The 15,067-nt window shown below is 40.1% G+C and overlaps 2 protein-coding genes across 4 annotated transcripts; one reads left to right on the top strand and one right to left on the bottom strand.

Annotated features, from left to right (window-relative positions):
- Window positions 1-195: 195 nt before the first annotated feature.
- Window positions 196-4,332, bottom strand: LOC145448446 (uncharacterized). Its single transcript, XM_080326831.1, has one exon. The coding sequence runs from the start codon at window positions 4,018-4,020 to the stop codon at window positions 1,993-1,995; it is 2,028 nt and encodes a 675-aa protein (XP_080182957.1). The 5' UTR covers window positions 4,021-4,332; the 3' UTR covers window positions 196-1,992.
- A 2,084-nt stretch (window positions 4,333-6,416) lies between these two features.
- Window positions 6,417-14,644, top strand: LOC145448447 (uncharacterized). 3 transcript variants are annotated; one of them, XM_080326832.1, is made up of 5 exons: window positions 6,417-6,683; window positions 6,917-6,991; window positions 7,185-7,510; window positions 8,137-8,299; window positions 9,688-14,644. In XM_080326832.1, exons 1-5 carry the CDS (start codon window positions 6,473-6,475, stop codon window positions 9,807-9,809), a joined length of 897 nt encoding a protein of 298 aa, XP_080182958.1. In that variant the 5' UTR covers window positions 6,417-6,472; the 3' UTR covers window positions 9,810-14,644. The 3 variants fall into 3 exon arrangements, with proteins under 3 accessions (XP_080182958.1, XP_080182959.1, XP_080182960.1); XM_080326833.1 differs by having other exon boundaries at window positions 6,458-6,515; XM_080326834.1 differs by having other exon boundaries at window positions 6,548-6,683; window positions 6,837-6,991.
- Window positions 14,645-15,067: the final 423 nt, after the last annotated feature.

The following is a 15,067-nucleotide window of genomic DNA, read 5'->3' on the forward strand; positions in this document are numbered from 1 at the left end:
ATACGGTCAGTATGTCAGTTAGTTTGATTATCGCCAGGCATAACAATTTTAATCCAGACAAAGCATATATAAGTGATGGCATGTTGATACTATAACAGCAGTGGTAATCTGTTATTACGTCTTTCTTGACGAAACTTGAATTTAGGAACGGCAAAAAGGTAAGATATACTGTTTCTCGGGGTTATAACATTCCATTGAGCAATAACGTTATATATGTTGGAGTAATATTTTGTCTGTCTGGTTGGCAATCAACTGTGCTATTTGCCATTAAAACTCTACTTGAGATTTCAATATTGAGATACCTCTATTCGATTCTGCCCAGCCCTACTATATCGTTATGGCTATGAGATTTATTGATAAGAGAATATATAAACGAGAATGGATGAGGAGAAGACGATCTCGAGCTAGATTGGCTGGCGGCACAAAAGGTTCGCGGAATATCGTTCTGCCAGAGAGCTCCTCGTCTAGATTGCTGGTAAAGTTGACTGAATCGAGTGAATCATCGACATCGAGTGACGAGTCCTCTGAAGCTGGTTTTAGTGTGGAAGAATGCCTTGAAGTTGAAGGGGACAAGAGTGGTCAATTTGACGATTTTGACTTGTGTAGTTCTTCAACCCAATTGTCACCACCGCCCATGGATAAAATTGATTCGGCCAGCTCTTTTCCGAATGATGCCGAAACGAAGCTACTATTCAAGTCTCGTTTAGCAGAATGGGCATCAACACGAAATATTCCACAATCAGCAATAGATTCACTGTTGCGTTTATTACGGGAGTTTGGTCATGAATACTTACCTAAAACAGCAAGATCGCTGCAGCAAACTGAGAAACAGATACCATTGAAGCATGTATCATCAATGCTCTATCACTATCTTGGTATATCATCCAAGATAAAAAGAGTATTCAAACAATATTCTAGAGATATGTTGGAAAAAACGAATCAGATCTCCTTAGCTTTGAATATTGATGGCTTGCCTCTTTTCAAAAGTTCCAAAATCAACCTATGGCTAGGCTTACCATACGTCCTCTTTTAAGAGGATTTGTCCTCTTTGAGATTTTGTCCTGTTTTTTGAAAATTTAGGTCAGATATAGAGGAAATTGCGAGTGATATGCCGCAAATTGGCGCAGAAGTAAAGCTCCGGCGGGTATTTCGGAGGAAAAAGCGGCGATTTCAGCTCTGAGCAAAATGAAGACTTTTTTTTTTTTTTTTAGTCATCTATCTAGCTATGTGGAGTGAAAAACGTGTTTCTGAGCACTGGGCGGAAGTGATGACCTTTTTCTTTTTTTTTTTTTTAGTCATCCACCTAGCAATGTGGAGTGAAAAACGTGTTTTTGAGCTATGATGACCTTTTTTTTTATTTATTTTTTAGTCAACCGATCATGAAGCGGGTGAAATTTACCAGTTTTTGAGAATTCATCTCCAGTTTTGCATGTCTGAAATTTCTGAAAAAGTGTCCTCTTTTTGCATTTCCAAAATATGGTAAGCCTACCCATGGCCCATACTTGGTTGTGTATTGAACTTTAAACCAGAAATAGTTTTTCCCATTGCCGTAACAAGTGGCACATGTAAGCCTCAGAACCTTGAATTCTTACAAGAAACCATTGATGAAAAGGGTTGCCAGACAGCTTTTGAGAAAAAGGGCCAAACCACTTCAAAAACGGGGCCAAAAAAGGCCAAAAAGGGCCAAACTGGTTTAAAACACCCAAATTGGCCAATAACGTTGTTAAACGATGCATAATAACGTTAACAACGACATTAACGTTGCAATATCACCTATAGACCTTTTGCCAATTACAGGAATTTCCTGATTTATATTGCTAATACTGTTGCAGGACACTGAATCCACTACACCTGTTAATAGCATTGTAGGACACCGAATCGTAACTATAATAACTGCTATTATGTCAAGCCTTTTCCAACTGAATATTGTCAAATAAAACTTCTTGTGTTTCAATATTGGTCTGTCTTAACCATTCAAACACAGTCCACATTCTATAAGAACAATGCCAAATCTTCGTCTTCAACAGTGTTTCCACTCGAATCTTTGGCATAAACAATATCTGCCGTGAAATTTTGCAGCATTTTTGGTGTTGCTTGAAAGTTCTTGCAGCACTTGTCTGAAAGCATAAGATTTGCTCTTATTCTTACAATAGCATCCAGAAGTTTTAGCTGCATGCGGTTTCTTGCTTTTGTTTTGACCGATGTAACAAGGGAGAATATTCTCTCAACAACAGCATTGCTCACTGGAGTTACAAGGCATGTTAATGCATACATTGCTAGCTCCTTGAAGGAATCATGACAAAGCACTCCGACCCAAAATTCTTCACTGTCATGTGGAATTCCATGTGACTTGAATGGTGCCGCTTCTTTCCAGTCGAATGGTGCCGCTTCTTTCCAGTCAATGAAGATAACCTTTCTGTATTGTTCCTCAATCATACCGATATTATCCCCTGCTAAATGCAAAAGTGGCAGTTTTGCAAAAGCTGGTCTTGATGCTTGGTTGAGAAGAACCACAGGATTCAATAATGACAAATTCTTGAAAGTATCTTTGACAGGGGGAAGTCTCTTGGAAACTTGACAATCTGCTTCCTCAAGCATAGATAGACACCTTGTCTTAACATTGTTTACTTCTTGGAGTGCTTTGACATTCTTTTTTTGGACATGGTTACATTCTGTTATAAATTTGACTCCGAAATCAACATCATGTATGTTTCTTTTCCTTCCATTGGTGTCATAAAGCCTATTGTGAAGGCTCTGCTGGTGTAAATTCAGTTCCTGGTACAAGGTGTGTGTATCCGCTTTTGTTTGCTGAAAAAGACTGTTCACCCTTTCAAATTCTTGCACAATTGGTGTTGCAAACACAAAATATAAGTAATTGCTGTCATCAGATAGCATTTCCTTTAGAAGTCGAGCCTTGTACTTTCCATCCATCTTCTTTGTAGCTAATTCTGCACTGGTAAAGTAGGCCTTGAGCTCCTGCCAATTCATTAAAATGTTAAACATCACCTTCCCCCTTACTAACCATCTGGTCGATGATAGTTTTCCAAATGGCAGTGGAATACTTGACATCGGCTCAACAGCTGTTGTGGCATTCATGACAAGAAATAGCTCCTTATATGCCTCCCTCCTTAACTCACTGTTACAAAACCATCGTGGTATTTCTGAAAGCATAAATCCAATGCTTGATGGCAGTTTTGAAAATGCATACTGAATGCATAATGCAAGTGAGTGACAGGTACATTTAAGTTGCACACATTGCGGGGACACTTTCTCCAACCTAGACCACACAGAATTGTTGCAACCAAGCATCGCTGAAGCTCCATCTGAGGCAAAACCAATGCAGTTTGCTAGACTTTGATTGATGCTTGTAATTTCTGCATCAATCAAATTGAAAAGATTTTCTCCTGTTGCTTCAAGTACAGGAATTAAACCCAGAAATGCAGTGATTATTTCATTCCTTTTTTCACTAAAGTAGCAAACCAGGATACACAAATGCTTTTGGATAGAGATGTCAGTTGATTCATCGACAATAATGGCATATTTCTTGTCTTTTAAATCATCTATTAAATCCGACTTCATGGAAGGTGAAATGATGTTCTTTATTAAGCATGTACACTTAGTTCTATGCATCTTGATTTCTTCCAAAGTGCTACCTTTTCCATGAGTTACCATGATTTCTCCGAAGTGGTCAATCGAACGAATAGCACTGTGACAGGTTACGCTTACGGCAATCTGAAGTTCAGCCATTTTGAGTTCATCATTTTGGCTGCTTGAACTCTTAACAACTTTTAGCGAAGTTTGCCCTTTCGACGGAACTCTCCTCATATGTTTTTCGGACTTCTCATGCCTCATCAAGTTGTTTTGCTTGGGTATCATGGTAGTATGGCATAACCTGCAATATGCATCTTCTGAACCATCACTCGCCTTCTTTAACCAAACAAATTTCTTTTCCCATTTACTATTATACTTCCGCCCTTTATCATAACTGCTCTTCCACTGGCCCTTTGCTGATGATGCCATACTCAAAATGACTTAGCTAGCTAGCTTATGGTAAAAAAAAACTACAAAACTGAATAGGGTTGCTCGATAACTTTTGATAAAATACATCAAGCACTGTCTGTAGCCGCAGTAACGTTCTATTCTCAGTATACAACCTCGTTGCGCTGTCGGCTGACTAATTTTGACTATGCATGTTGTAAATCAGATGCGTCTTCTTGATTGAAATAACACTTTAGATAACACAAATTACCATCAACAAACAGAGCAAATTAATATAATGCCAAATCTTTATGAAATTATGACAGATTAATTACACATTGAAATGAAATATGATACCTAAGTAGCCTAAGTGCCTTACTAAACTATATTCAACCCTATACAGCGGAAAACTAAACATTCCCTTTAGCACAGCGCTCGGTTCCTAATCAATCAAGCAAAGCACGTGCAGTACAGTGATAACTGGTAAGACCCAATACAAGCATTCAAGTGTCATCATGAGGAAGCATTCTGCGCAAACAATGCCTAAAACGATACCGCTTTTCACGTTTGGTTTCTGGAATTCATATTCATTTAAATAGCTAGTTTGATTATAGATAACTAACCTGCGGAGTTATCTATAGTTTGATAGTATGTGCCAACTACTTCCAAAAAGGGCCAAATATCGAAAAAAAGGGGGCCGAAGGGCCAAAGATTTTTTGGGGGGCCAACTGCCTCTAAAAAGGGCCAAATTTCACAAATTTGGCCCCAAAAGGTCCAATCTGGCAACCCTGTTGATGAATTGAAAGTTATTTTGAACGAAGGCATCACTATTGATGACAAACTGTTTTCTGTAAATTTAGCTTGCGTCACAATGGATGCCCCAGCCAAGGCTCTTGTAAAAGCCATAAAGCTTCATAGCGGTTATTCCAGTTGTGATAGATGTGTAATTCGGGGGAAATCTGTGCATCGCCGAATGACTTTCACTGCTACTGAGTCAATTCCACCTAGAACAGACCAAACTTTTCGTGAGCAGACTGATCCGCATCATCACAATGGGTACTCTCCATTTTGTGATCTACCTGTGGATATGGTAACTGTTTTTAATATCGACTATATGCACTGTGTCTGACTGGGAGTAATGAAACGTTTGTTATTGCGCTGGATGAGAGGTGAAAAAAACCCTGATAGGAAGGGAGCCTCAAGGAATGCCATCCTCTCGGGGAACCATATCCGCATTATTAACGAGCGATTGTTAGCTTTGAAAAAGAGCATTCCTGACGTCTTTGTCCAAAAACCCAGAACCCTGCTGGAAGTTGATCGCTGGAAGGCAACTGAATTCCGTCAATTTCTTCTGTATACTGGTAAAATTGTTCTTAAGGACGTTTTACGTGAAGATGCATACAGCCGTTTTTTAACTTTAAATGCAGCTATTTGTATTCTAGTTTCTCCTAATGTTAGTGAGCAGCTAGCAAAATTTTCGCATGGACTTCTAAAGTCCTTCGTTGGAATAAGTGTGGATCTTTTTGGCGAGATATTTTCTGTTTATAATGTTCACATTCTGTTGCACTTACCCGAAGATGCTGTTAAATTTAAAGGACTGGACAATTGCTCAGCATTTAGATTTGAAAATTACATGCAAAATATGTTGAAAAAAGTCAGATCTGGTAAAAATCCTCTCTCCCAAGTAATAAAGCGTCATAAAGAGTCTGTTCCAGCTGTTTACGAGAATGTTCCTGCAAAAAACCAAACAATTCTTATATATTGAAAAATGGGTCGTGTTGTGAAATTTTGGAGATCATGCCTGGCGATGATTCCAATTCAAACCTTATGTGTCGCGTGTATCAATCCATAAATCCATTGTTCAGGTCACCGTGTTCATCTAATCTCATCGGTGCATTTGTCACCAAACCTTCATTGGGAGAGGTACATCGTATCTCATCTAGTGAGTTATCATGCAGAGCGATGCTGTTGGAATTTTCCAGTAATGCAATAGTGTTTATGGCCCTCATGCATGACTTTGAATATGGTTGATTATTATACTGTAAATCTCTATTTTTCTTGTTTCAGAGCTTTCGTCATGTCTGAGTCTGACACTTATCATAAATATTGTGTTGTAGTTTTTCCTCAATATCCTGATGATGCTGCTATTGTACATAGAAGTTGGATCAAAGAATGTGAAGTAAGCTGCATCGCATTAATTTCATCCCTTCTCCCATCTTGTTCATAACCTAATATTTCAGGACAAACTACTTTGTCATTGGCCCCCAAGAGGTACTGCTCGGGCAAAAGCCAAGAAGGAATGTCTGCCTGACCCTTCTTGGCCTCAACATGAAATACGAATGATGCATGACACAGGCGAGTACAAGATTACGTAGTTAACAAAATATCACAGCTAATTCTTTTTATACTTTGATGTTTTCAGATCAATGGGAAATTGCCATGAGAAAATTGAGCAAGGTACTTGTAACTAGTAACTTGGATAGCTCGCCATCAGATGCTGGGAAAAAGCGGCGTATACGAAATCCTGAGCGATATAGGTGGTGATTCAAGCTCTGATTCCGGTGACGATGACAAAGTTCGAAAAAAGGGCAGATGTCCTGCTAAAGCTGATCTTGCTGAAGCTCCAGCAAATCATCACAAAGGACAGTTGCGAAATAAATCTACCAGTAAAGTCATTATTGCTGGAAGTGCACCACCAAATGCAGGTTAGATCTTCTTGTAGTATCTTATCAGTCGGCTTTCTGCAAACATGATTTAACAATTTTAACGTAATGGCTTTATAACTTTCTTAACTGTTCAAAAATATTAAGCTGAATATTTGTAAAGTCTAGCTAAATGGAGCAGTATGATGATCTTAGATACTCTCTGCACGTTTAATCACCCCATGCCTGCTAGTGTATGTGTTTGAGATGCTACTGGCTGTTATCAATCTGTTCAGATGATCATTTGCGACAAGCATCCATTTCTGAAGATGATCTTTCAATTCAAGACTGGGGATGGCCAACTCCAAATGGTGAGTTCAGTTGCTTGATCTATTATGACAGCGGCAACCAAATTGAGGTCTGCCAAGACATCTGACAAATGTTGCATACGTCGCGGTTCTACTCTCATTGCATAATGACGGCAAAAGGTTATGAAACGCGGGAGTAGAATAATTGTAGTAGAGTGAAGTTGTGTATTGTGAAGAAAAATATTCAATTGTTCAGATACTCCACTGAGCTCAACGTTTCTTGAAGGCACCAGCTTGTCAAAAACAAAGCCGAAGCGATCTCGTATGGACTTCTTGTGTAAAGAAATCGCAAAAATCAACGAGAACCAAAAAGACTTGAAACAAGATTGTAAAAAAAACGAAAGGTTACTGGAGCAGATACTGCAATTACTACACTCCAATGGCCGACCAGTTGCTAATGAGGACCACAGCACAGGTGTAACACTCATCGAAGATATCGTTCCGGAACCATTTCAGGATGTTGTGAAACTGGAGAGCTTTCTTGAAAATGAGATCAATACTGCTAAGCAGAAGTGGAGAATGGTAAATGAATAGTATATAATAGAGAATTGTCTTGTAATACACAAGAAATATGGTACCTTGTTGCTGCGCTCTAAATACATTTAGTATTCTGATACAATTGAAGGGGCACTGCGCTCAAAGATGATGTGGTCTCAAATTGAAGAGAAGAATGAACAAATTTTTTATCCGCAGCCATTTCCTTAAGAACGCCACCGTAATGGAGCTGCAATTTATTGAAATTTCCCCAGGACCTTCACGCTCTAGCTCCCGCTGCTGCTTAGCTCGCTACATGGCATGCTGTCTTCATCGTCGTGCTTGCTCGACGCAATAAGGCAGTCACGCAGAGAATGAACTTTCGACATCATGCCTTCATAAAGATCTGCTTACAACTATATAAAATTCGTATTCTACGTGACTGCCTCTGCGTCGAGCAAGTGCGACGGTGAAGACATCGTGCCATGTGACGAGTTAAGCAGCCGCGGCAGCTGAGCCGTGAAGGTCTTGTGAAAATTTCAATTAATTGCAGCTCCATTACGGTGGCGTTCTGAAGGAAATGGCCAAAAATTTTTGTTGGTTTTGCCCTTCAAACTTCCCCACATCTGTCTTATGACACTGCAATGATGTGTTAACTTGTCTTAATTTTTCAGGTAAAAGCAATGACTCCCGTCGGGGGGCACTCTCTAAATGACTCTGTCAGAAAATTATATAGAAGAGTTGCAACTGCTGAAGTTTGGAGCAAGTTCTGTGTGAAGGGCAGAAATGAAAAGAAAAAGGCTTTGTGTAAACTCAGTTTATACCAAATCATATATCGTAAGCTGAACATATTTGCTGTCTCTAAATCAGTGGTTCGCAACCTTTTTCGATGGCAGGGCCAAATTAAGAATTTCAGAGTACGGCCGAGGCCGCACGAATACCAGGGCAATGAAAGGAACCCAAAATATAGTCACCAAAATATGAAAATTGGCATTGTTCCGATCATTCGCTTGACGCCATTGGCCATTGTGTTGCCGCGCTCACATTGTTCAGAACAATCCACCATTGCTGGCTATTTCGGAGTAGTTTTATTGCCCTGGGGAGAATTCGATAATTCAAAATAAAATATGTCGATAAGATCGGGAATTGCATATATATTGCCCTTAATTACTTGTCCTCTCTGCTCACGTAAATTACTTGTCCTCTCTGCTCACGTAATCAGATTTACCGGTAGAGCTGAGTGAGTTGTCTTGGAAATTGTAGGGCCCGTAAATAATAATTGAACATATTCGGACGGGCGGAGCCGTTGGTACGACTTTGTTACATGATGTTATTTTTTTATTTCGTGACCTTCAGTCTGCTGTATCGAAAAAATATAGAATTGCCCAAACGCACTAAACTAAAAGATGCACACGATTTCGAATAAATAGTTCTTCACTGGCACATAATTCTTCCCTGCGGGATAGTAGCCTATTTGTTTCGCGACGTTCAGATTGCCAAGACCGGAACATTCGGCGCCAGTCATTTTGGCGCCTATGGAATATACCCATATGTATTTTGAATATACATAACGAAGTTTTCGGTCAGCATTAGGGCAGTCCTTTTCGGCCACGGTTTTTTCGCTGCCGATTGTTCTAGCACACTTATTGGAGTCGCATGTTACATGGCCAAAAACTTTATATGTCTTCGTGCGGCGCGGTAATGGCTAACGCAAATATGGCCACTTCTATAAATCTTGCGTATTATATTTTGGTCGAAAAGTACCTAATAATTGAGGTACTTGAAAAGTTGAAATCGTGTGCTGCGCGAAAAATCATTTGAAGATTTGCATAAAATTTCATAAAATACTCCATATAATTAATGCTAATTCACTTGATAATTTTGGACCCCCTTCGTGCTCGCTCCCCCCAATTGGGGGTGGGGGCTTGGGATGCTGCTGTTACGGTCCTGTCAATATCTCTACCTATATCTATAGGTACTGCCCGTTCAACTGGAAAGTTAGGGCACATTGCATTGAAACTGCAGTGACGTAATCTTAGCAGTCTACTCAGAACTCCCGACTCCAAGCCAAGCAAGAGTATTTTATAGACATATATCTTTTTCATAGATCGATTTCTCAATATTTTTGTGGGGGCCACAAGAACGCTAGCTGGGGCCGCATGAGGCCCTCAGGGCCGCGGTTGGGAATCACTGCTCTGAATTGTTTGACACTATCTCAAATTTAGGGGCTTGCTGCAATATTCACCAGAATGTTCTGGAAAAAGATTATGAAGACGCGGTGAGATCTGTGCTGCGTCATGCACCTGCACAATTCCAAACGCAGCAATCTAAGGTAATTAACATATGATTGTGTGAAAATATGGGATGTGGACGGAGATCATAGTTAGTGTTGAACCATACTATGCTGCTTAGGCTTCCGAGTGTACCATATCTATTTTGTCAATGCCGCTGATGCGGACGATGATTCCTAATTTGCATTAGAATTATAGCTACACAATGTTTTATGAATTTGATTTGCAAAAGACTCTCGGTCTTACTATAGAATGTAAACGTGGAATGGCAGCGACCGATTTCGCAGCTTCGTTCCGCTTCACTGAAGCTTTACTCAGACTTATTTTACGGCAGCTACTGTAGGATTTATGGCAATCCAAAAGTTGTCTTCCAGAGCTCATAATTTACTGAATCTGGTCTTGATCGAAAGCTACTGTCGCACTGATTCCGAAAATATCAATCAAAATACGGTCAGGCTCCGTACTTAGATGATAAACCATCCTCAACATCTAAAATCTGCATTGTTCAGAACAATCGGATGAACGCAAAACAATGACCACAACAATGGCCCATTGCGGCTCTTCGATTGTTCGGACAATGCCGATAATTCAGACTTGAAGGGCGAATTCTAAGCGGCCCAGTGCCTGATCATATTTTCATTTACATTTTCGGAGTCAGTGTGACAGTAGCTTTCGATCAATACCAGATTCAGGTAATTCTACGCTCTGGAAGACGACTTTTGGATTGCCATAAATCCTACAGTAGCTGCCATAAAATATGTCTGAGTAAAGCTGCAGTGAAGCGGAACGAAGCTGCAAAATCGGTCGCTGCCATTCCACGTTTACATTCTATAGTCTTACAGTCACTAATTCTGTTATATTTACCATAATGTCTTATTCAGTAATTTGTAATGTGTGTATCAAGCAGTGTTGGGGTCAAGTCGCTGCATTCGAGTCGCGAGTCATTGCACATTTTGACTTCAGTCAAGTCAATTAATTTCCTAAGGTGACTGGAGTCAAGTCGATTCACTTGATTTTTGGAGGTGACTTGAATCAAGTCAAAATTCGAGTCCAGTTGGTTTTCGAAGTATGAGCATGAATCATTGCATTTTGCCAGCTGCTTGAAATACAGATTGAGTGGTCATTGATTTTGAATCAATGAACGAATATAGAGGTACGCAAGAAGGTGCTTTACCGCGCATGATCATTTGATGATTGGTCGCTCTCACGGGTTACACCAGCGTTTCGCAAACAATCCAAACATCAAGATACAGTGATTTTTATTGACACCGATTACTTGATGACTTGAAATTGACCCGTAAATTTTACTGTGAGTCACAAGTCAATCCACATTTCTGATACGCCAAGTCAAGTCATTTTTAGCAAAGTCACTCGAGTCGAGTCATACGAAAAAGGTGTCTCGAGTCATCCCAACACTGGTATCAAAGTGTTCGGAATATGATAGCATTTTAAAGTATTATTTCATATTCGCTGAAATTCATTTCTCTATTAATATTTTAAATGGAGAATACAAAGAAAGACAGTATCTTGTCGCAACCTTGCCCTCACGATGGTGAAGATACGTGGTAATAAAGGCGTACACTGTTGTTTTAAAGTGTATCAAGTTCCAGCTGTTTGACCTGCCTTTTCTTCCAATGTTGCACACATTTTGTGGTATTTCGTTGATTGTAATATAATTTCCGGAAACTGGATAATCGATCGTGTAGTGTGTCTCATCCTGGTGATGGTAGGGGTAACTGTGGATAAGACACACTGTCTAATTATGTGTTGCGAGTGTCAGATTAAATCACATATTAGATCGTTTGGTTAGTCCCGACTTTCTCCCGCCTCTGGCCTGGGAGCGATTTCACGGACAGTCACTGACCAGTCACTGAACGTCAAGGGGAGTCCACACCTCCAGTCCGAGTGAACAGTCTAAGGATAGGTCTGGGAATTTTGATGTTACATCCATGGGCTATGTGTGGACCATCAAATGTTTGCTGGGAACAACTGGGCAAAATAGCCCCAGTACCACGGTAACTAAATTAATTTTTGAAAATTGCACTTATTTGTGGTGTCATCACCCTTTTGCGTTGATCAAGAAGATGCAACATGCAATGTTTACAGTTGTCACATGGCATCAATTTCTACAACTAAGTGACCCTCAACCAAATCTACTTCATGTAACGAATTTCTTGACCGCTTTTTAGAAATTCATTTCTACTTCCACTTGAAGTACTTTGGACATGTCCTGGAAGTAATTAGTGCTACTTGTACTGGGGTATAAATTAAGGCATTACTTCTACTCGGTTCCCAACAATGAACACGTTGACCACGTCTGGGTATAGGATGACCGATCTTGTCACTGCGTTTGAGCTGCTCTAAGAGTTATATGATAGTTACTTCCCTTAGTTCGCTAAATATCTCACATATGTGACATCAACTATTTATCAAAATCGAGTGTGATTTGACAAATCCACTTCAATCGCAGTTGCGAAGTAGTGGTAATAAAATTGGCATTGTATAAGGCAACAATAAAGTGCACTGATTTGCTTAGTCTTGACGGCAGGTTCTCCCAAAAGATACTTCCGATGTGTTCAGCGACATTTGTTTCATAGCAGCACGACAGCACCCAAACCAGCAGACAGTATATCCTGATCCTTGCGGGTCTCGGCTGCTTCAGCCATATCTTCCATCCAAAATCAGGCTCCACAACAGACAAAATAGTACTGCTTGAACTAAGAAATAATCATACCAGAATATAAGCCAATTGCTTTACTTCAAATGCATAAATTTTAGTACAAATGATCAGAGTTGAGTACCGTAATACGACTACGTTACCGATGGATTTCTGCGTAATTCTGACGATATCATTCTAAATGCTTTGCACAGGATTGACATCTAGCATAGGTGAATCTCTGATGACTTCTACAACAAATTTCCGCAACGTTTACAACCAGAAATCAACAGTACACTATGCGATATTTAGCACTGATGCAGGTGCGCGAGAAAGTAGCTTGCTAACCAATTTGTTGTTGCTATGCGTATCTAGTCACGTGATCGAAGTCCTGCAAAAGGCCTATTGCGTCAATTGGCACTTTTTATTCAAAGTATACCACAATATGACTTCATAACTCAAATATGACCTAACCAGGAAAATATGACTTAATAACTTTCTTAATCTACCCCATTTGGATGCGGTTTTTGGGTTAAAATTGATTTCACGACTTACTGATGCATAGAAAAAAATATGCCTTCAAGGGTGGAGGCCAAAAAGCTGAGTAAAAACATCCTGGATTTTCGCTTAATCAGCGAGTTCCAAGATCTCCCGATTTAGAAGTAGATGATCCGCACGTCAAAACGTTGGATGTTCGTGCGAAGTTACTAGATCTACAAATCCAGGATGTAGGACGCTATTGCGTCAAAATGACGCAAAATGTAGTGATCCGTGGAAGATTGCCATGTCAACCGTTCGACTTCGTAGTAAATATTGCTTTGGCAATGCTGATTGGAAATGTTGTCGATTTTGGTCATGTGCTATGAATGCCGTCGTTTCTTAAGTAGAATTATGAAAATGATTTGAAGCCACTTAATCTGTAGTTTATTCACAGTTATAAGTTCTAAAGACGGCATTGCAAACTGGTACTGTTGTTATTACTGTCTGTAGTATGGATATTTTGGACATCGTATGGCAGTTCGGACGACGAGAATACAATTGTTATGCCCAGGCATTACTTGGCAGACATATCGGACTCATTTGCAAAATACCCCCAAAATGAATCCATTGACCGCTACAGATTTTCCAAGGGAGCTACGGTAATTCTATTGGACATGATCAAAGACAGCCCATGGTTGAATGTACGGTGCCAAGCTTTGCACCCCATGATGCAATTACTCTGTGCTCTCCGATTTTTTGCTACAGTCATTTTCAACAAACAGATGCTGACTCGATTGGTGTAAGTCAGACAACTGCACGCCGAATCATACACTGCATTTCTCGGGCATTAACAGAGAATAGAGAAGATTTATCCCACGATTGGATGATTCGTTACAAACAAAGAGTGATTTCTTTGACATAGGTGGAGTTCCAAGTGTCATTGGTTGCATTGATGGTACCCATATCCCAATAAGTCCCCAGGTGGCTCTGTACCAGAAAAGTTTATTTTTGCAGGAAAGGATATTTTTCTTTGAACTGTCAAATGGACTGCAATGCCAAGAGAATACTGGTTGTGACTAATGCTGTTGTGAGATGGCCAGGGTGTACTCATGACTCAAGAACTTTTTCAAACTCCAGATTAAAATACGAGCTTGGTCAGAAAAAATACAATGGGATTTTGCTGGGAGACAGAGGGCTCTATGCTCTAGAAATGTACCTGATGACTCCATCAACAAAACCACAGGCTGCACATATGAAAAAATACAGCTATATGCACTCAAAGACACGCGTGCTGATCGAGCATTGCTTTGGCGTTCTCAAACAGCGTTTCCAGATGTTGCTAAATCCTGTGTGAATGCAAATCGAAAACACCATGCCGGCAATCACTGCAACAATATGTTTCAGCAAACAATACGTTCATATTGTTAAATTTATTCCACTGGAAGCTTTTCGACTGGCTCTCTTCAGCAGTGAACGCCAGTAAATGAGGTTAACCAAGTTCGAAATATAGAAAGAATTCTGTCGTTGTGACGTAACAATGACAAGCACACAAGTAGCGAACGGCAGTAAACAGCGCACGGTTACGGTACAGCACACACAAAATCAGCTGTAAAACAGCCGAATGACAAAACAACACTAATAGAAGATTCCCAGCGTGTAGAGATGTTCCTTCTGGCGGCAGAGGATCGGCTTTTGCAGCTTTATAATGGTTGATTCAAGGACATTTAAATGAAAAAGAGAACGACAACGAGCAACTATGGAAAACTGATTGATCTTGTAATGTTTTGCACACTCTGGGTGTTTTGCACACTCTGGGTGTTTCAATAGGTGCTGTCCGATGGCAGAATTACATGCTGTTACTTGGTCATAATCATGCATGGTAACTAGAGACTGTGATGATGAAGAAGACATGTCATCGCCCTGCGAATTCCTAATTTGACGTGGGACGTGTTGACGAATTCTTTGTTGCAGGCGCTGAGATGTGCGACCCACATACCGACTGTCACATCGGCACGTATATTGGTAAATTATGTTACTCTGATCAATCGCGGGAAGCACATCCTTAGCCTACGCGTTGCTGGTAGTAAAGATTTCGTAGTAAATATGACACGGGGTTCCACTTGTGGGAAACAATGACTCACGGAGGACTTAATCTGTTTTTCAAACCTGTTGCAAGCT

The sequence above is a fragment of the Botryllus schlosseri genome, chromosome 10 (assembly GCF_051294905.1).
Source record: "Botryllus schlosseri isolate E-star chromosome 10, Bs_hap1, whole genome shotgun sequence".
In the NCBI taxonomy this organism is placed as follows: domain Eukaryota; kingdom Metazoa; phylum Chordata; class Ascidiacea; order Stolidobranchia; family Styelidae; genus Botryllus; species Botryllus schlosseri.

Coding starts and splice junctions, on each gene's coding strand:
- LOC145448446 (XM_080326831.1), bottom strand. CDS start 4,020: ATGGCATCATCAGCAAAGGGCCAGTGGAAGAGCAGTTATGATAAAGGG.
- LOC145448447 (XM_080326832.1), top strand. CDS start 6,473: ATGCTGGGAAAAAGCGGCGTATACGAAATCCTGAGCGATATAGGTGGT. Junction 6,992..7,184: donor GGGATGGCCAACTCCAAATG/GTGAGTTCAGTT, acceptor TCAATTGTTCAG/ATACTCCACTGAGCTCAACG. Junction 7,511..8,136: donor CTAAGCAGAAGTGGAGAATG/GTAAATGAATAG, acceptor TTAATTTTTCAG/GTAAAAGCAATGACTCCCGT.